Here is a 20845-nt window from a genome sequence, read left to right as displayed (position 1 = left end):
GCGTAATATTCTTTGTGTCAGGAGAGCATACATGCTGTTCATATTGGCCAATCTCAAAACTTCCTGATTGGAGACATGGTCCCTCCAAGAGATGCCCATTATGCGTCTCAGGCAGCGCAAGTGGAAACTATTTAATCTGTGCTCTTGGTACATGTATATTGACCAGCTTTCACTGCCATAAAAGAGAGTGCTCACAACACAGGCGTTGTAGACTAGGATTTTGGTCGCTGTGGTCAATTTACCATTTTCCCAGACGCGCTTGGAGAGTTTTGCCAATGCTGTGGTATATACATGTATAGATAGATCTAAAAGCATTAGGATAATCAACTCGAGAAAAAGAGTAACATTTTCATCTAAGCCTCTCTGTGTCCCAAGAAGTAAATAGATCGTGTGTCTGACTGATTCGAACAAACTGGTCAGTGTAAGGCTAGTCGAGACTACGTGTAGTCGGATATGACAAGACAATCAAGCGATAGTGTTTGTTGTGTGTTGAGTGGTCAGGCGAGAAAATACACACTGCCGTGGTTAGTCAAGCATGTAAATCTACTTTTAATACGCATTTTTTCTTTGCTTACAAGATCCTAGATCTAACTGCATAGACCAAGATATATTTCTTTTACGAGAATGTAAACTTTGCTGTATGGTCTCCTGTTATACAATAAGTCAATAGATTCAAACACATTTGTGACGTCACATAGAAACCCGGTGAAAGTCTGACTGTTTTGGATGCGCAGGAAAATTACGTCGGAAAAACATCAATTACTAAGTTATTATTGCAAAGAAAAAAAAAAGAATCATATATTCATTATCTGTAAATCAAACCACATATTATATCAAAAATTGTCAAAACCATCGGAGTTTCCCTTTAATCTTCGGACTCGAAGACAAACCTCATTATTATTTTAAAATTGCCAGGAACACTACACGAGGAGAGCGACTTTCTTGCAGTAAAAAGAAAAACATCATTCTAGACTAAAGAGAAAATTAGATCTGAGTTCAAAAAAAAATCTTTAATTATAGAAGAGCTTCTAGCTAGGCCATAATAAATTGTATGTAATAGGAATCGATATTTTAGAAGTATATTCAGTGTTTCGTTAGATGTTCAACATAGAAGCCCTTAGAAAGCGAGAAGTGACTATCTATGCTTACATTGCTCACATATTAGGATGGCAAGATTTATTTAGAGCTAAAAGGGTTAATTTTTCATGGCTGACACAAAATCATACACTCCAAGTTTAATAGATGTATATTAAATATATATATCTATATAGTTCGTCCATCGTGGTTCGATGATGACCACTTTGTCATCCACGGGGCTGAGGGCTTTGCACTGGGGTTTTATGCCTCCTCATGTGGCTGGTGAGACCTAGGTGAGCCCGGAATTTTCGGCGGGTTATTCCAGCTGGAGCTAGTGTCGTTTGCCTTGCTTTTCTTCGTGAAAATATAAATATAGGCTATGTCTGACAATATCTAGTGCAAGTAAAAAACTTCAAGTTTGTAATGTGTGTATATATCTATATGCATAGATAAAAGGAGAATAGTATTATAAGTGTGTTATTTAAAGTTTCTTTTTATTTTCATGACGCTATTAAAAAGCTCTTTCATACCCACAGTAGAAGCCGACAGCGCTCCCCCTGACATTCAGCTGCTTTATTCGTCTACGGGGCGCCACGTCTGGGGGGGGGGGGGGCGCCACGTACAAAATGTACAGGAAACACTGGCGTACACAACTGGGAGGTGGGGGGGCGCCAACAGGTCTTGCTGCCAGTACTCAAAGGTCAGTAGCCCACTAATTAAAAACCCAAAAACAATGAATAGCTCATTCGTATTATTCTCTGGCTAGACTCCCGAGCTGTTCGTTATGTACGGTTGTAAAGAACTTTCAGACATTGTTTTAGTTTCCTTTGATTGGTCACAAAGTTTTGCATCGATGACGTTACTTTATACGCAAAGTGAATGGGGAGAGGTGTCGACAGACTTGGCATGAGAAGTAGAGGAAGAAAACAGAAAAGAAAGTCAAACTAAAAAAAAAAAAGAAAAAAGAAATAGAAAGAAAAAAGGAAAGAAAAAGAGAGAAAGGAAAAGAAAAGAGAGAAACAAAAAAAAAAGAAAAAAAAAAGAAAGAGAGAAAGAAAAAGAAAAAAGAGAGAAAGAAAAGGAAAAATAGAGAAACAAAAAGAAAAGAAAGAGAGAAAGAAAAAGAAAAGAAAGAGAGAATGAAAAAAAAAGAGAGAAAGAAAATGATAGAAAGAGAAAAAGAAAGGAAAGAAAGAAAGAAAAAGAAAAAAAAGAGAGAAAGAAAAAGAAAGAAAGAGGAAAAGAAAAGAAAGATAGAAAGAAAAAGAAAAAAAGAGAGAAAGAAAAAGAAAGAAAGAGAAAAAGAAAAGAAAGTGAGAAAGAAAAAGAAAAAAAGAGAGAAAGAGAAAGAAAGAAAGAGAGAAAGAGAAAGAAAGAAAGAGAGAAAGAAAAGAAAGAGAGAAAGATAAGAAAAAAGAGAGAAAGAAAAAGAGAAAGAAAAAGAAAAAAGAGAGAAAGAAAAAGAGAAAGAAAAAGAAAAGAAAGAGAGAAAGAAAAGGAAAAAAAGAGAGAAAGAAAAAGAAGGAAAAGAAAAAAAAAGAAAGAAAAAGAAAAAGAAACAAAGAAAAAGAAAACAAAGATAGAAAGAAAAAGAAAGAAAGAAAAGGAAGGAAAGAAAACCTAAATTCTATCTCTAAGAATGACACAGTTAGCTAAGACAGTGTATTATTGTATACAGTTATATTCGAAATCATTAGGCCGAAATAGGTTGGGTATCACCAGTGTCATATTGCCACTGAGGTATAAAGCCCTAAGTTGTATTGCCCCATAGCTATGGAGCCCAAAGATGTATTGCCCTAGAGCTATAGAGCCCTAAGTCGTTTTGCCCTAGAGATATAGAGCCCAAAGTCGTTTTGCCCTATAGATATAGAGCCCAAAGATGTATTGCCCTAGAGCTATAGAGCCCTAAGTCGTATTGCCAAGAGCAACGTTAAATAACAATTCCTTCTGGCTATAAATATTTAACTTTGACCTAGTCCATGTCAGCTCGGTAAAATGGCGAAGAAAAATGGGAAAGGATTAATTAAATAATGACTCTTTAAGCCAGTGGTTCCCACATTCTGTTTTTGACCCATGGACCTCCTTTATGGGCGAAACTTGGCCTCTTTCAGTCGAGATAAGACTATGGGTCAATCTCGTAAAAATGGAATAAACGCCTGAAAATTATCTATGGTTGAGACGATGTCGCCCACATAAGAGTTTCCAATGTTTGGGTATAGTCGCCAGAATCAGAGTATTCCTTCTCCTAGGTAGGTAGCCAACCAAAGCAAACCTTCCTTAACATTACTGGTTTAGTCTCATAAGCCTTCTAGCATTACACGCGCTTCATGTGGGCAGCCTCGTTTTGATTAATAGCAGAAATGACTTGTGCATATGAAAACCTCAATATAAATTTAGAGGTCAGTTTCCGGAAATACGTAATTGCTACGTTAAGTAAAAAATTTTGAAATTCGCTGAAGCAAGTTCAAACTATATCATTAATCAATGCTCTTTAAAGCAAAATTTCTTTTATTGAATTGGATGGCAAAACATATTTGAGGTTTATATTGATTTTACATAAATTAATTTATTCAAACTTATTTTACCTATCGTAAAACATATATAATGTAATCAAAATTGAAGAAACTTAAAGTTTATGTGGTTGTGCTTATACTTTATAGTATACTAAAATAACTATAACGATATAATATGTCTATGTATCATTTTTCTGTCTTTAATGGTGTCAATATTATGCCACCTTGAAAATGCTGATAATGAGAAACATATGTATTTGGAATGTCCATTATTTCTACAAGTTAGAAGTACTGTAATGGACCTATTGGAAGCAAACTGTGGCAATTATGTAAATGTTAACTTGTCTATTATTTTAAACAAGCTGCCAAAACTAAAAAATAAAATGATACATAACTTTAACTTGATTATTGTTTCCGAATACAGGAATCTTGTTTGGGCTAGCTGGCTCAAATGTCTACATAATAATAAGGTGTTTGATCGTAATCACTTGGAATTAACATTTAGAAAAATAATGGACTTTAGGGTAGAGAATTATCTAGTTTGATTTTCATATACCTGTACAATGCTCATGTAGTTTTCCAGAAATAGGGTGTGGGGGGTCAGGGATATCTGATATTGTGTTAATTGTTCTGGAGTAGAGGATACTTTTATCATTTTTCTGTCTTTAGGGGGTTCATTGGTTAGGTAGTATGTATTTGATATTAAATAATATTTCTTTTACTATTATTATATTTTTAGGTTAATCACTTTTCAATTGTTTATGATTTAATACTTGTGAATTATGATAACCTACAAATAAAAACATAAACAAAAATATAAAAAAAAGCCCACAAAAGAGGCAAGATGGCCCATAAAAGAGGCACATAAAGCCCAAAAAAGAGGCAAAGAAAAGAGGCCTAAGCCCCAAGGATTCCTATGATGATAAAACTAAAACTGAATATCGCAAATTCTGAGGTTTCCTTTAAAAAAAAAAACTATAACGATATGATATGCTATATCTATGTATCATTTTTCTGTCTTTAATGGTATTAATAGTTTTAAAGTATGTCTTTGCTATTAAATAATATATCCATTACCATTATGTAAACCTAGACTTAGACATCGAGCTGACAAAAAGGATAGGAAAAGCTACCACAGCATTGGCAAAACTCTCCAAGCGCGTCTGGGAAAATGGTAAATTGACCACAGCGACCAAAATCCTAGTCTACAACGCCTGTGTTGTGAGCACTCTCCTTTATGGCAGTGAGAGCTGGTCAACATACATGTACCAAGAGCACAGATTGAATAGTTTCCACTTGCGCTGCCTGAGACGCATAATGGGCATCTCTTGGAGGGACCATGTCTCCAATCGGGAAGTTTTAAGATTGGCCAATATGAACAGCATGTATGCTCTCCTGACACAAAGAAGATTACGCTGGCTCGGACATGTCACCCGCATGCCAGATGGCAGAATCCCGAAAGATGTCTTATATGCTGAACTTGTGGAAGGAGTCAGACCCAAGGGCCGCCCAAGACTAACATATAGAGATGTCTGCAAGCGAGACATGAGAGCCTCAGGCATCAGCGAAAGTATGTGGGAAAACATAGCCAAAGACCGGAGTGCATGGAGACAGACTGTGCGTGCTGGGACAACCCTTGCTGAGAACAAAAGAATTGAAGCGGCTTTAATCAAGAGGGATAAAAAGAAAGCTGCCCTGTCTGCTAGCCCTAAATCAGAGGCATACGCATGTACGAATTGTGGCAAAGTCTGCCGTTCTAGAATTGGCTTGATTAGCCACACCAGATTCTGCCCCGTCTCAAGATTAAGCCAAAACCAGTGACTCACTTGGGCGCATCCATTGCCTTTCGAGACAAAAGGAGCCATATATTATGTAAAGTAATTAAGTATACGTTAATCATGTTTCAAATTTTCTCTTTAATTCTTTATGATTTAATATTTGTGAAATGTGAGAACTTACAAATAAAAATTAAATAAAAATAATAAAAAGCCCAAGAAGGGGCATATAAAGCCCCCCAAAAAGAGGCCCAAGCATTCCTATGATGACAAAGGTAAAATTGAATAGCGCAAATTCTTAGGTTTCCTAAAAAAAAAAATGATATGACCTGTCTGTCCACTTGAGGAGCTCCGCAACGTGATTTCTAGGAACATTGTTGATTAGCCTAGACTTAAGTGTTGGACATAAAAACATCAGACCAATAGGACTTCAGGTTGACCTGTCAGCTGGTAAACGTTCCAACAATATCATTAACTATGAACAATTTTGGATCTTCGCCCTTTGTAATGAACATAAAAAACTGACCTTGTTTTGACCACTCGCTAAAGCTCCTGTTTCTGCGACTATGACTTTTTAATTGATGAACTCCAGCGGGTTGTTGTGTCTACAACCCCCCCCCCCCCCCCAAAAAAAAAAAAATAAAAAAAATAATCAACCCAATGATCGTCAAGTTTGCACAATTTCTGAACGATGTTAACCTTAATTGAAAACTATGACTTTATAATTGATGAACTCCAGTGGGTATATAACAATGAACAGTGTAAATGATCATGAACTATATATAATTTCTTATTAACCTTGAGTGCTCAACAGTATTATAAGGTCTGGGCGTGGATGCGTTAACCTGTTTGTCTTGTGTGTTATTGTAAGTGAAAGTATAGTGCATGTTTGTCGCATTAAAAAAAGAAAAGACGTGACCATAACATTGATACAAATTAAGGTGGAAAAGAGCTCAACTTTGTTTGCATATTTTGACAAAATGTCGAAAGAAAACATCTGGGCAACCTAAGTCCATTGAGTCTCTTCGCGAAAATAGCATACATTCCTTACAGAGGAAGGCAGATAAAAAGCGCCAGAAAAGAAAATCAAGGCAAATTACACTAGATCCAGCTGGAATAACCTGCCCAGTGCAGTGGCGTAGCTAGGTGGGGGAGGAGGGGGGCGAGTTGGATAATCCCCCAAGGGCCCCCACTTGAGAGGGGCCCCCAAATGAGTGCTTTTTACATTAAAAATGAAATATTACGCAAAATGCATGGGCCCCCAAAGAGGTCATCCCCCCGGGCCCCCAAACGATGGAAAATTCCTAGCTACGCCCCTGGCCCAGTGTGCAGCCGAACATTCCGGGCTCACATAGATCTCACCAGCCACAATATATATATTGTTACATTCTCTCCTAATCGGGCCTTCTGTAAACACTGCTAAACACAACACAACATCTGACACAAGAACTTCACAACAAGAGTACAAGTAACAAAGTGGCGGTTTAATGACAAATACATGAAAAGCCAATACAATTCTTTAACACAATAGAACTGCCAACTAAACACTACAAGTCTCTCTCTGTTTACTTCTAGACTCTTACAGCTACATTTTCAAGGACTCACTTTGTACCGTACCGTCCTTACTGCTTGCTTTCCTGGACTCAACTGTCCTTTCTAACACACTGTCTCTCGTCTGTCAAGGCTTTTTGGTCACATGACCATAACATTGGTCATATTGCGTGCCTTAGCAGTAATGTCCCTTGTTCACCAGCCCTTGACCTGTATGATTGGCCTGAATCATGTGTGTCATTAGGCCGCACACACATTAACCCTTTCTGTCCGACACTTTAGTTACAACAATATATATATATATATACTAGCCGGATATGACCCGCGGTTTGCGGGCCTCAGTTTGGGAATTACTTATCTACTGGTTTGGATTTAGATCTATGTCAAACTAGGAGAATGTTCTCTTCATATTTTTAAAAATTTTGAGACAAAAATTAAAGTAGAGAGTGAAAATTGGTTTGCTGGTTCAGCCGACATATTGATATGTACATACATATATACATACGCCTTTCTTTGTGCTTTATAGCTTTATAATATAACATGGGCGTAGCCAGGATTTTTTTTCGGGGAGGGTTTTGATTCCCCCCCCCCCCCGACATCCCCCCCCCCGGCGAAAAAAAATATATATGTGTGTGTGTGTGTGTACATAATTAATCTTTATTACATTCTGACCCTTTCGGAAGACGTTTATTGTTTATTGTAGACTCCCCGCCCTTGCTAGCAAGGGGGTCTGGGGGAGTTCGCAGCGCTCCCCCAGCGCGGGGCGAAGCCCCGCCGCCGAGCACTATTTCTGGTATTAAAAGCCAACAAAATGCATATTCTGAGGTATCTACAGTGCATTATGTTGCTATTAAAAAGTTTTATTTCAAAAACCTAATGTGCTATTCTTACTGACTTAGACCCTCTCGCGCCTTTCGGCGCATTTTCCGGCAAGCTGTTTCCGCAACTCTTATTTTGCGTAATTCATTTTGTCGGAAAACATGTCCCGCAAAACTTCATGCGACGCTCTGTCACAACCTTACTAAGGATTCGACTCCCAGTTCGGCATATGATTTCTTTGATTTAGACCCGATCTCTATGACTACTCCTAAAATCTGTCTTAGCCATCTTTGTTGCGACACATTTAATGATTTTCAATATCGGCAGAAGACTATTCACACTTAATTAATGGAGCCCAAGCCACTGGTAGAAGTTTGTAACCTTTCTTGACTACGCTCTTGGAATTACATGCCTGTATTTTGTTCCCCTGGCAATCAAATCATTAAATAAGAACAATCTGGTATAAACTTTGTCACATGTAAATTATGAGTGAGTCTGGTGTGAATGTACACTTTGGTTTCTTATAGTTATACTGTTTTTTGTTTGGTGCAATGCACAAATTGTAAGACAAATTTCCTGACGGATAATAAAGATTATTATTATTATTATTATTATTTCGCTTTAGATTTTATATTGAAAAGGAAAGTTTTTTCGTCAAATCATCTGTTGAGGGGTTTTAAACTAAAAAATCTTTTTTTTTTTTTTTTTTTTTTTGATTCAAAACCCCATTTAGCTACGATCATAGAATTTGGTGACTGTAGTTTGCTTTAAAATAATATTGAAGAGAGAGGTTTTCAACTCTAAACGCTCTGTAGGGGAATTTTGAACTCAAAACCATCTGGAGGGGTTTTAAACTTTAAAGAAAAAGCCATCTGGAGGAGGGCGATTTAAACTCAAAACCCCTTTGGCTACGCTCATAGATTTTATAGTGTGTAATTTGCTTTTTTTTTATATTGAAGAGTTACTTTTTAGCTTCAAACCCCAACTGGAAGGGGGAGGGGGGTTAAACTCAAAACCCCTTTGGCTACGCTCATAGAATTTTTAGTGTGTAATTTGCTTTTTTATATTGAAGATGGGGTTATCGTAAATTTTGGATGGGGTTTTAAAATCAAAATCTTCCTGTGCTGTTGGAATTTGGGGATTGTTGTTTGCATTTTTTTTGTTTTGTTTTATAGAAGAGGGGGATTTAACTGCAAAAACCACTGGTAGGGGGTTTAAAACTCAAAACCCCCTGGTAGGGGGTTTTAAACTCAAAGCCCCTGGTAGAGGGATTTGTATCTCAAAACCCCCTGATAGGGTTTTTTAAAATGTCAAAACCCCCTGGTAGGGGGATTTAAACTTAAAACCCCCTGGTAGAGGGTTTTTAACTCAAAACTGCCTCGGCTGTGCTGTGGTAAGTGATGATTTAGTATTAAAATCTCACCTAAAATAAACAAAATGAAAGAAAATATCAGTCACTTAATTCCGTCCCCGCAGGGGGGGGGGGGGATTTCATTTCGGGGGGGGGGGGGGGTTGAACCCCAAGAACCCCCCCCCTGGCTACGCCCATGTAATATAATATATATATATATATATATATATATATATATATATATATATATATATATATATATATATATATATATACATTTCAATTTGGCTAGATTGATTTGATTTTTTTTTTGATTTTTGATTTGAGGCACATCGGCACAATTTAGGACATGTCGTGCCTGCAGTCCCCTAAGGATCCCTCTCTCTCTAAACAACAAGGGCCAGATTCTATACAGTCATATCATTAAAATCAAGGTCTATTCACAGTTAAAATAGTAAAGGTAGTAAAAATTTAAATATTTGGTAAAAATCTAATGTAAATAGTGCATGTTCACAAATTCATAAATCAGATCTTCGTAGATAGCCCCACTTCCCGGATAAAGCCCAGTACCTTCCCAGGGTCGACATTATCAAATAGTGTATTTAAATTAGTGACTCTAAAATATTTCGCCCTGACATCCTGGTATCTGGGGCAATCAACGAGGATATGTTCCACGGTGAGGCGAGAGTCACAGTACTCACAAAGTGGGTCAATTTGGCTAGAGAACTAGGTCTAGATGTAGATCCAACATTGGATGTGAAAGGTCGGGTAAAAAATATTCCATTCTTTTTTTTTATCTAACATTCTTTAGTTATTACGAGAAAAACAAATCGCGCTATTAGTTGTATAAATGAGGTATTGTCTTTTTAAAAAAAGTATTTTTTAATGGCTTTTTTTTTAGATTAAATCTTAACATTAGCTCCACCAGAAAAATAAGTCGTATTGTCCTAACCTTAGAGCTACAAACAAAAAGTTTTTTTTTTTTTTAACTTACCTACTGTTTTTTTGCTTTTTTCTGTAAATTTTCTTTTAAGAATATGATGCTCTATTTATTTATTAGAATATACGTTTTGAGTATATAATATAGCTCGTTCTGTTTCGGAAGGCAATGGTTTTGGTTTCATCATGAGACGGGGCAGAATCTGGAGTGACTAACCGAACCAACTCTGAAGCGTTGTGCGTGTATATGCATCTGTTTCATGGCTAGCTGATACTGCAGCTTTCATTTACTTTCTATTGCCTTTCTATAGGCAGCTTCGTTTCTTTTGCTCTCTGAGAGGATCGTACCAGCACACAGTCAGTCTCCATGCTGTCCGGTCTTGGGCTATCTCCTCCCTGTCATGTATCAGTTTTAGAACCCCTGTAATATTTGGTGACTAGTAAGTAGTCACTGAACTATTCCGTGCTAACTGCACGAGATTTCTCCTGGTCGGGGACTGACCACGAGGTGGACATCTCAGTTGTTTTTTGACTCTGGTAGATAGAGGAGCGTTATTATCTCCTCAGGTATATTATACGAGCACTGAGTAATTATTACGTAGTGTGCTGTTCTTTTCATTGGATTGCATTTTGTGATGGCTGAAGTCGCCAATATCTTTGTGATTTATTTTATATATAATAAAATCCATGTCTGCTACCATTGTGTCTATTAATGATACTAAATGTTGAGGTCGGAGAGTATGTTAGTGTTCTCACGCACCTGCAAATCTAGTGCGTGTGAGAAAGTATTTAGTTAACAAGTCAGAGAACATTATAGTAGTACCAGAAGAGGTATCTACAACGCACAGAGACATTCGCGTCATCACGCCTGTAACAAGAACTAGGCTGTGACACTCCCCCATACTTTATTTGATGCCTGCGGTTCTCATGTCTCGCTTGCAGACATCTCTATAGGTCAGTCTTGCGAGGGCACTGGATCGACGTCTTCCACAAGCTCAGCGTATGAGGTATCTTTCGGGATTCTACCATCCGGCATGCGGGTGACATGTCCGACCCAGTTTAGTCTACTCTGTGTTAGGAGAGCATAGATGCCTGTGCATATTGGCCAGTTTCAAAACTTCCTGGTTGGAAACTTGATAATTGTGCAAAAGTAAAGTTTAATCGGAGAGTGAGTGTGGGTGAAATAACGTGAACAAAGTATTTACCAGACAGACGGACAGACATACAGAGTGGGTTGATAAAATTGGTGTAATCATTTGGTTTTTAGGTACAACTAGACAGATTTTACCCGCGGCCTGCGGGTTTTATTTTGCGTATCACTGATATAGTCACTAATATAGTATTTCAGAAACAAAATAATAATGTTATAACTAATGGACCTCATTCACCAATCGTAAACAAACAACATTTAGCCACCTGGTGCTCTATCTCTTCTATATAATTTACGATCTCATGTTTAATTCATGATGGTTGTCACGTGACAGTTTTTTCCGTTGTTTTAACAATAAGATCACGTAACTAGATGTTGTTTGTTTACGATTGGTGAATGAGGTCCATTAGTAAAGCATGAATGCGTGAATATACAAATATTATCAATGGAGTTGAAAATAGCTAATCGACTTAAGTCCATTTTTTTGTATCAAAACATTAGCTTGTATCTATATTTAGAAGTGCGCGCTATCAAGAATGGAACTATTGGGCTAAGTTGCAGCAATAGCGAACGAATGTATGTAAAAATGCTTAGAAATATAAATTTGAAGGTTAATTTGATTGAAAAGCGAAATGTATAAACTATAATTTATATGTTCATGTATTAAAGTATAAAACTAGGTAAAATAAGAGTCTCATGTAAACATGGCTATATGACCTAGATCCAGGAAATGATAATACTTTCATAAAGTTGGGCAACCTTTTTTTTTAAAAGTTTAAAATTTGTTTTGGGGATATTTTGCGTACCTTACTTTTCCAGTTAGTACCCAAGAAACATTTATACCAAGTTTTATCAAGATTGGTCAAACGATTTTGATTTCTATGCGGGACTGTAAAAGACTTGGGTTAGTTCAATACATTTATAGCTCGTGTAGGGGTATGATTCTCACATGAAGACCTTTACATGTATAAATATTGTAAAGTACCACTCAACGAAGGAGTATAAAATTAGTATTTATTTACAGCCTACTGCAAGTTACACATATAATATTGAATACACAATCATCAATAATCATCAATAACTAAAAACACTAAATGTGCCCAAATTAAATACTACTGGGCGCTTAGACTAGATTCAATTAACATAGGCCATCAATGCCACACAAAATATTATCCCCACACACAAAGCAAGAATAATAATATAACATCTCCTCACGCTAGGCATAAAAACGGATAAACAATTACAAGCACCCTACTCAGACCAGGTCAGCTCTCCAACTACTAGACTGACCGCTAGAAACCCTATTGTCCCTCCTTGAAAATCCCGTGCTAAGGCAGTTCCCCATTCACAACTAATAAAACAAACACTCACACAATCTCACATCTTACACACCCCCTGCTCTTGACAGGGACATACATACATACATGCATACATACATACATACATACATACATACATACATACATACATACATACATACATACATACATGCATGCATGCATACATAATACATACATACATACATACATACATACATACATACATACATACATACATACATACATACATACATACATACATACATACATACATACATACATACATACATGCATACATACATACATGCATACATACATACATATATACATAAGCCTTATTTTATGTTTTATAGTATAGATACATACATACATACATACATACATACATACATACATACATACATACATACATACATACATACATAAGCCTTATTTTATGTTTTATAGTATAGATAGATAGATAGATAGATAGATAGATAGATAGATAGATAGATAGATAGATAGATAGATAGATAGATAGATATATAGACAGATAGATAGATAGATAGATAGATAGATAGATACATACATACATACATACATACATACATACATACGCCTTATTTTTTGTTTTATAGTATAGATAAATAGATAGATACATACATACATACATACATACATACATACAAACATACGCCTTATTTTATGTTTTATAGTATAGATACATACATACGCACATACATGCATACGCCTTACTTTCTGCTTTATATGATAGATATTATCATGATTTAAAATCATTTTTTCTAAACTTGGATTCTTTTCAGGCTAGTTAAAGTGCCATAGAGATACGTCATTAGTGGTCACGTGAGTGACAATCAACCAATCAGCGACCATGTACGAAATGATGCGGGCTTACTTCCAGGACAAAAAACGGAATCGAATCCTCCACGACCGCCTCCAAGCTGGCTTAACGGAGGATGAGCGGGTCTTCTTGGAGGCGGCGGAAATAGGGAACTTGGACGTGATTAAAGGTCAGTAGATTTAGGTACTACACCAACCTCCACCTCCACATTCCTTGTCCATTACCGGCCAACTCACACCACAAAGAGACAAAATTTAAGATACTTAGAAGAAAAAAAACGATTTCTAAGGGGAAGAACTCCACATTCCTTGTCCATTACCGGCCAACTCACACCACAAAGAGACAAAATTTAAGATACTTAGAAGAAAAAAAACGATTTCTAAGGGGAAGAACTCCACATTCCTTGTCCATTACCGACCAACTCACACCACAAAGAGAAAAAAATTTAAAAGATATTTAGAAAAAAAAAAGGGGGGGGGGCTTTTCTAAAGGGAAGAACTCCACATTCCATTACCGACCAAATCAAATCACAAAAGTAAATAAACAAATTAAGTAAAAAAAAAAAAGCAAGGCTTTTCTAAGGGGATGGTGTAAACATATACACATGTATATAATCTTACATTATAAATATGTTATATTAATTACCCCTTTTCAATATTAAACAAAATTAATTGCTTACCACTATTAAATTAACTAACTGGTTCATTTTTTTTAAATTGATTTGCGTCTTGTTAGGAACATAATTGTGGCAAAATTTAGCTTGATCCGATAATCGGGGTGTAGGAGAAACTACGTGTTCAAAATATGTACTAGACAGACAACACGAACAGACAGACAGTGAGTTGATATAGGGTTTGTGTAGGAGTAGCTCCGATATACACAACAAGAGTCCATCCTGTCACACATACAGCATGGTAACTGTGTTATGATTACATTTCTGTACAACTCTAGTCAACTTTATGTTATCGTATAAAGATGTCACTTCTATATTTACATGTGTGACATTTGCGTTTGTGTGTTATGTTTGTAGGCTATGTCAGGATGAATGTTTGTTCCAGTATAATTTGTGCATCAGCTTAATCTATCCCTTATTCTGTTGGACCATTGGGGCACCACACAAGATTGACGAACGTCTTACTACATTCCTCTCTGCACTCTGCCTTGCATCAAGCATTCAGAAATCTGTAATTGACTTAACAGATAAACGCAACACTCATATTAAATGATTTATAGACTCTATATTCATATTTGTAGACACCACATAATTCATTGTATTACACGACTTTATATAGACTAAATCAATATTATTCATATAACCAAAATCTATAGTAAGTTTGACACGTTGTCCATTTATAGAGATAGATTCTGTCACACCCACGCGTTTACATCCTAATATCCCATAGTCTGTTGGACCGTTGGGGCACCAGGCAAGATTGGTCGACCGTCTTTCTTCATTCCTCCCTTTTTTTTTTTGCCTTATTTAGAACCTCTCTCAATGGCAGGCCTGTCCATTCTTTAATGTTGTCCTCCCATCGCTTTTTCTGTCTGCCTGCTTCTTCTTTTCCTGGCACTGTTCCCTCAAGGAAGGTCTTTGCGAGCCCCGTAGATCTTGTAATGTGGCTAAAGGTTTTAAGCTTTCGTCTTTTCACAATAGTGAAAATATAGAGTGACTTATATACTGATATCTCAACGCGGTGGCCAAGTAATGGACCTCATTCACCAATCGTAAACAAACAACATTTAGCCACGTGGTGCTCTATCTCTTTTATATAATTTACGATCTAATGTTTAATTCATGATGGTTGTCACGTGACAGTTTTTTTTCGTTGTTTTATCAATAAGATCACGTGACTAAATGTTGTTTGTTTACGATTGGTGAATGAGGTCCATTAAGCTCTTGGCTTCCGAACATGATGTCCTGGGTTCGAATCACGGCGACGACTGTAATATTGAACTTGGGGATTTTAAGGGCGCCTCTGAGTACACCCAACTCTAATGGGTACCTGACTTAAGTTAGATAAAGTAAAGGTGTTTGCTAGTTTTGCTGGCCACATGACACCCTGCTCGTTAACCGTTGGTCAAAGAAACAGATGACCTTAACATCATCTGCCCTATAGATATCTAGGTCTGAAATGGGACATTTTTTTCTTTTTTTAAAAATATTGATATAAGACTGAATGTATTAGACACTGTCTCACTCACTGACTTACAGAGTGACTGCTTGTTTCATAACTGAAATTATCCAGTGACTATTCTCAGTATAGCGTTATATCAAGGTAGAGTTTATTTACTGTAAAACCCTTAAGATGGCGACAAGTGATAACGGTGGGAAGTGGGGGGGGGGGGTAACGTCTCATTACGTGACATTTACCTGTGTTTGTTAATGAAATTAAAAGATGTTTTGTTTCTCTTGAAATTGTGCACTACTTTTTACCTCGCAAGTCTACTACCACAGCTAAAACCAACCTGGAAATATCCCTACACCTCAAACAAGACTAAACTAAGAATCTTTAACTCTAATGACAAGGCGGTCCTGTATGGTTCTGAAACATGGAGAACAACTGAAGCCACAACAACAAAAAAATACAGACCTTCATCAACAGATGCCTGAAAAAAGTATCTTTAAAATACACTGGTATGACAAAGTAGAAAACATCAAACTGTGGGAGATGAGTGGACAGAAAAATATAGAAGTGCAGATGGATTGGTCACACCCTTAGAAAAGATACCAGAAAAGATACCAGCAACAGAGCTAGGCAGGCCTTAGAGTGGAACCCCCAGGGAACAAGACGCAGAGGAAGACCAAAAAGAACATGGCGACGCAGTGTACTTGAAGAAGCAGAGAAGACCGGGAAGAGCTGGGACACCATCAAAAAAGCTAGCAAGAGACCGTGGAGAGTGGCGTGTTTTTGTCGAGGCCCTATGTTCCATGAGGAACTCAAAGGAGTGATGATGAAGTCTACTACCATTAGCATAGCACAACAAGTATTAACAGCAATCAATGAACTCCTCTAATAGCAGACATTTACTTTATTGAATATAAAATAAGATACACATTAAGCTGGCAAATCCAGCCATAAAGACATACATATTTTGTCACATAAAATCCAATGAAATATTCTTAAGTACACGACTGCTACTTTATTAATAAATCAACCACATAAAACGTCAATCCAACTCAAAGACATGGCTACTTCTGCTACTTGACCATGTGGACAGATCTCGCAAACGAGATTTTATTCTTCCCATGATGCCCCTGTGACCCCTTGATTTCCACATGAAACATCTTATTCTCTATAAATCATCATATCTCGTGGGGGGGGGGGTGCTCAAAGAGCCAGCGATTCAAATAAACTTTAGACAAGATAACATGTAAGACATCCTAATCATCTGAATCTTATCTTATAAAATAAAGACGTTCCTGCTTAAAAAAGAAGATAATTACGTCCTACACGTATCCATGTGTGAAGTCTAGTAGTACATGTTAATTGAAGACTTAAACTCTGCTGGGTCATTACATTGCCTGGCTATCTTCAACATTTAATCTGCATGACAAATAACTTCTCTGTAACACACAAACATTCTCTCTAACACCAAACAATAACCTCATGAATATATAGACTGGAACTCGCCAGCCTCATCACACAGTAATGACCGTTCATTTGCAAAAAGTAGTCCATTTTTTAAGTAGCTATCACCTTGAGCGAATATTTACATTTCGCCAGTACTATTTTGAAAACTTATAGATATAGATAAAATTAAAACATGCGCCACAAATCAATACAAAGTTTCTCTAGTGGTAATGTGACAATAACAAAAACAAAAGACATCAACATTCTAATTTGCCCAAACAACCTTGAAAAAAAAAAAAAATTCCTAAAATAGAAGTCAAGCCAATTCTTCCTAACATAAAAGCCAAAACAATTATTCTTAAAATAAAAGTCAAAATAAAAATAAAGCAAAAGTCAAACCAATTCTTCCTAAAATAAAAGTCAAACCAAGTCTTCCTCAAATAAAAGTCAAACCAATTCTTCCTAAAATAAAAGTCAAACCAATTCTTCCTAAAATAAAAGTCAAACCAATTCTTCCTAAATATAAGTCAAACCAATTCTTCTTAAAATAAAAGTCAAAATAAAAATAAAATAAAAGTCAAACTAATTCTTTCTAAATTAAAAGTCAAACTAATTCTTCCTAAATTAAAAGTCAAAATAATAAAATAAAAGTCAAACTTATTCTTCCTAAAACAAAAGTCAAACTTATTCTTCCTAAAAACAAGAGTCAAACCAATTCTTCCTAAAATAAAAGTCAAACCAATTCTTCCTAAGACTTAAGTCCTAGCAATTCTTCCTCCAGTACAACCCCACACGATTCCTGAAACTCACATCCCGTCATATTTTTCTATTTTATTGAAGAAATTCTCTCATGTTTGTCTTTCCCCCAGCTGCTGACTACCTCCACACACGCACGCACACACACAAACACACACAGTATGTTAGATAATTTATTCCCTCGAGTTACACAGAACAACAACATAGCTTATTGAATTAAGACTCGGGAGAAGTTTCTCACCTAAGGCTGTCTAGATTCTAGAAAGTTCTTCCAATTATTCAACATTATCTGCACGTCTTACAATCAAGAACATAAAAAAATACGACGCACTACTATATGTTGATTTTGTTGATTTGAGTGAAAGAATTGATTTCAGCATGGCTTCAATTTCTGGTATTGGCTATGAGAATTTCTTTTTTGTTTTTTGTTTTGGTCCGCCTTGCAGGATGCACTTTTGTTTTCTGAGCGGTCCTTTTTTTTTTACTTTAAAGTAGTTGAGAGGCTGGATTACTGTGGCCACTTTTCAGCAAGGCACAATTGTGGTCAAAATTAAAGCGTAGTTTAGTGTGCTAGAGTTAAATTTTGTTTGGGGTTAACTAGTTAATTAGTTAGTCGAATCAAGCATTACAAACTAATGTTGAATTTTTTTTTCTCTCGCCGTTTTATTTATGCTGATAGCAAGAGCTATATTATCTTATTAATTACTGACGTTTCTCCAATGAGAACATTTAATACGTCCTACTCGTATCGTGTCATTATCTAGTGCATGTGTATTAAAGAGTTAAACTCTGTTGAGTCGTTAGTGGCGTGGTCAAGAGGCTAAAAACGCTTGAACTTGACTTGGCTTGGCTACCTATGAAGGGGGCTTGAGGGTCAACACCGGACAGCACGGAAAAACCTTCTCCCAGATACCCGCATAGCGCTTTGAGCATGCTAAAAGCATGAAAGTAACGCTATATAAAAGTTATAATTTATTTATTTAGTTAGTTTTCCTGGCTTATTCAGGCAATTCGTACCATGCACTAGGGAAGAAAGGGCACTTGTAAGAATTTGTCCTTACATATGGAATAAGAAATGTGCCTTTATCTTAGTTTCTTTTATAACGTACTAGCCTGATATTACCCGCGGCCTGCGGGCCTTAGTTTGTGTTTACCAATCTAGTGGATTGGATTTAGATGTATGTTAAACTTAAGCTAATGATCCTTTCAAGTTTTTCTCTTTCGCTACGAAAATAAAAGTAGTTTTGCGAAAATGGGTTTACCCGAAGCCGATTCATTCATATCTATTAAAAGCGAAAGGATCGAGCGATAGATGAATAGGATATAAAGTACAATTAAAACGGGTTTACCCGATTTGTTAAATGAACGGCATTATAAAGTTAGTCAGGACGTCTGAATTCGCAGATATATGGAACGAATTTATGTAAAAATGCTTTTGAAACACAAAATTGAAGGTTAATTTGATTACGTAATAAATCAATAGACTATCTTTTGTATTTTCATGTTAACCCTTAAGGCGCGTTTGGTAGTTTAGCCTCCATTTTTTAGGCACTCATTGTAAAACAGCTCAGCACTTTAAGGGTTAATGTCCAAGTGATAACTGTATTGCACAATGTAATATGACCTAGATTTGACACAGTTGACCAACAATTGAACTGAGTGTACTAACATTGTAAACATTCTCGCGTGGGAGACTTGTTTATTTATTCAGGGAGAAAGGGATTTCCCGGTGTGTGATCTTGGAGCTTGTTCGGGATTTCCCTATTGCCTTAGTGTTGGTCTCGAAGAGTAACAGATTTGCATATATTCTCCATTCATAAGCACGACCTACACTGCAGGAGAGCGAGTGACAAATAGAATGCACTTAAGCGTGAGTAGGACAAGACTACATCTGAGTCGCCTCTTTCCAAACTTGCTTCAAACTTACCCCTCCCCCCCTCCCCCAATATTCCTGTTCTAGGGCGATAGTGAGTCATGTCTGTGGTGGTCGTGTCTTCCAGTTGCTTCAATGTCCATTAAAGAACCTCGGGCCTCTGGTCACTAATGGTCAGATCCTAGTCACGTGACCTTTTACGCGTTTGTAAGCTAACGCCCTGGCCGAGGGTCAGCTACGCCCTAGGTGCTCATTGATTTGCTGACTCTTCTGCAGCAGCTCTTCGTTCTGTCTTTCTACGGAGTACATGGGTCTTTCGTTGACTCTTTATCTGTGTCTCTCTCTCTTTCTTTCTCAATCTCTCTTTTGGTGTCTTTCTCTCTCTGTCTCTCTTTCTCGTTATTTCACCGTCTATGACCTACTCGTCATGCTTTCTCAGTCTTCATTATGCATCTCCTTATCTTTTTCTCTTATCTCTCTCATTCTCTTCCCGTTTCTTTCTCTATTCTCTCTTTCACTGTTTCCTCGCTCTGTCTCTCTCTCTGTGAACTCTAATTAACGTTTTTTAAAAAAATATCATTATTTATCATCTTCTCTCTATCTCTCTCCATCTCTCTCTCTTCTTCTTCCCCCCCCCCTCTCTCTCTTCCTCTTCCTCTCTCTACTCATTCAGTTCACATCTCCAGTACTCTGCATATCTTCACATCCCCCCGTGAGTTCTCTCCCCAAATCTTACAACGTTTTGCCTTGGGGCGACCCCCGCCCCCCTTTTCCTCCACACACATCTCCTCCCCCCACCCCCCTCTTTTTTTCATTCTCACTCCCTCCTCCTCAAGCCTCAAGTCTCAAGTAAAAAAAAAAACAACCTCTTAAGGAAAGAGGAGCCTGGGAGGAAGTGTGTTTGTGTCTCGGGCAGCGGGAGGAAGAGGCATGGGGAGCTAATCGAAGGACAGGGGACATTACTCATCCAGGCCAAGGCTTACGCAGACGATCTGATTGGATTTGAAAAATCATGAACGTATTAATCCACCCCCCTCCTTTCCCCCTTTCCTTGATAATATTTACCCACCCCTCCCACAGGCTCTGACCGCCTTGCGAGATCTTGACAATGCCTTTTCTTAAAGGAAATGCCCAAATTTTTACGATAACTGTCACTGACCCCCTACTCCTTGCCCCTTCCCCCCCCCCCACGATTTATTTGCTCATGTTGACCCATTCAATATTTGGTATCGATGGCTTGAATGAAGAATCAGAAATGAAAACTTAATAGTTTTGCAAGAAGAATGTGTGCGCGTTATATGTTTGTGTG

General features: G+C 37.2%; 1 protein-coding gene across 4 annotated transcripts in view; it reads left to right on the top strand.

Annotated features, from left to right (window-relative positions):
• LOC106055879 (short transient receptor potential channel 7-like) overlaps positions 1–20845 on the top strand; it is a 141328-nt gene that overhangs the window by 44744 nt on the left and 75739 nt on the right. For all 4 annotated transcript variants that reach the window (XR_008774432.1, XM_056008497.1, XM_056008498.1 and 1 more), the window contains exon 2: positions 13298–13504. Coding sequence is in view for 3 of the 4 variants with exons in the window: in XM_056008497.1 (XP_055864472.1) it covers positions 13366–13504 (139 nt within the window). In the remaining variant the exon portion in view is untranslated. The remainder of the gene's footprint in view (positions 1–13297; positions 13505–20845) is intronic.

The sequence above is a fragment of the Biomphalaria glabrata genome, chromosome 13 (assembly GCF_947242115.1).
Source record: "Biomphalaria glabrata chromosome 13, xgBioGlab47.1, whole genome shotgun sequence".
Lineage (NCBI taxonomy): Eukaryota > Metazoa > Mollusca > Gastropoda > Planorbidae > Biomphalaria > Biomphalaria glabrata.
This window is presented reverse-complemented; position numbering and strand designations above follow the sequence as displayed.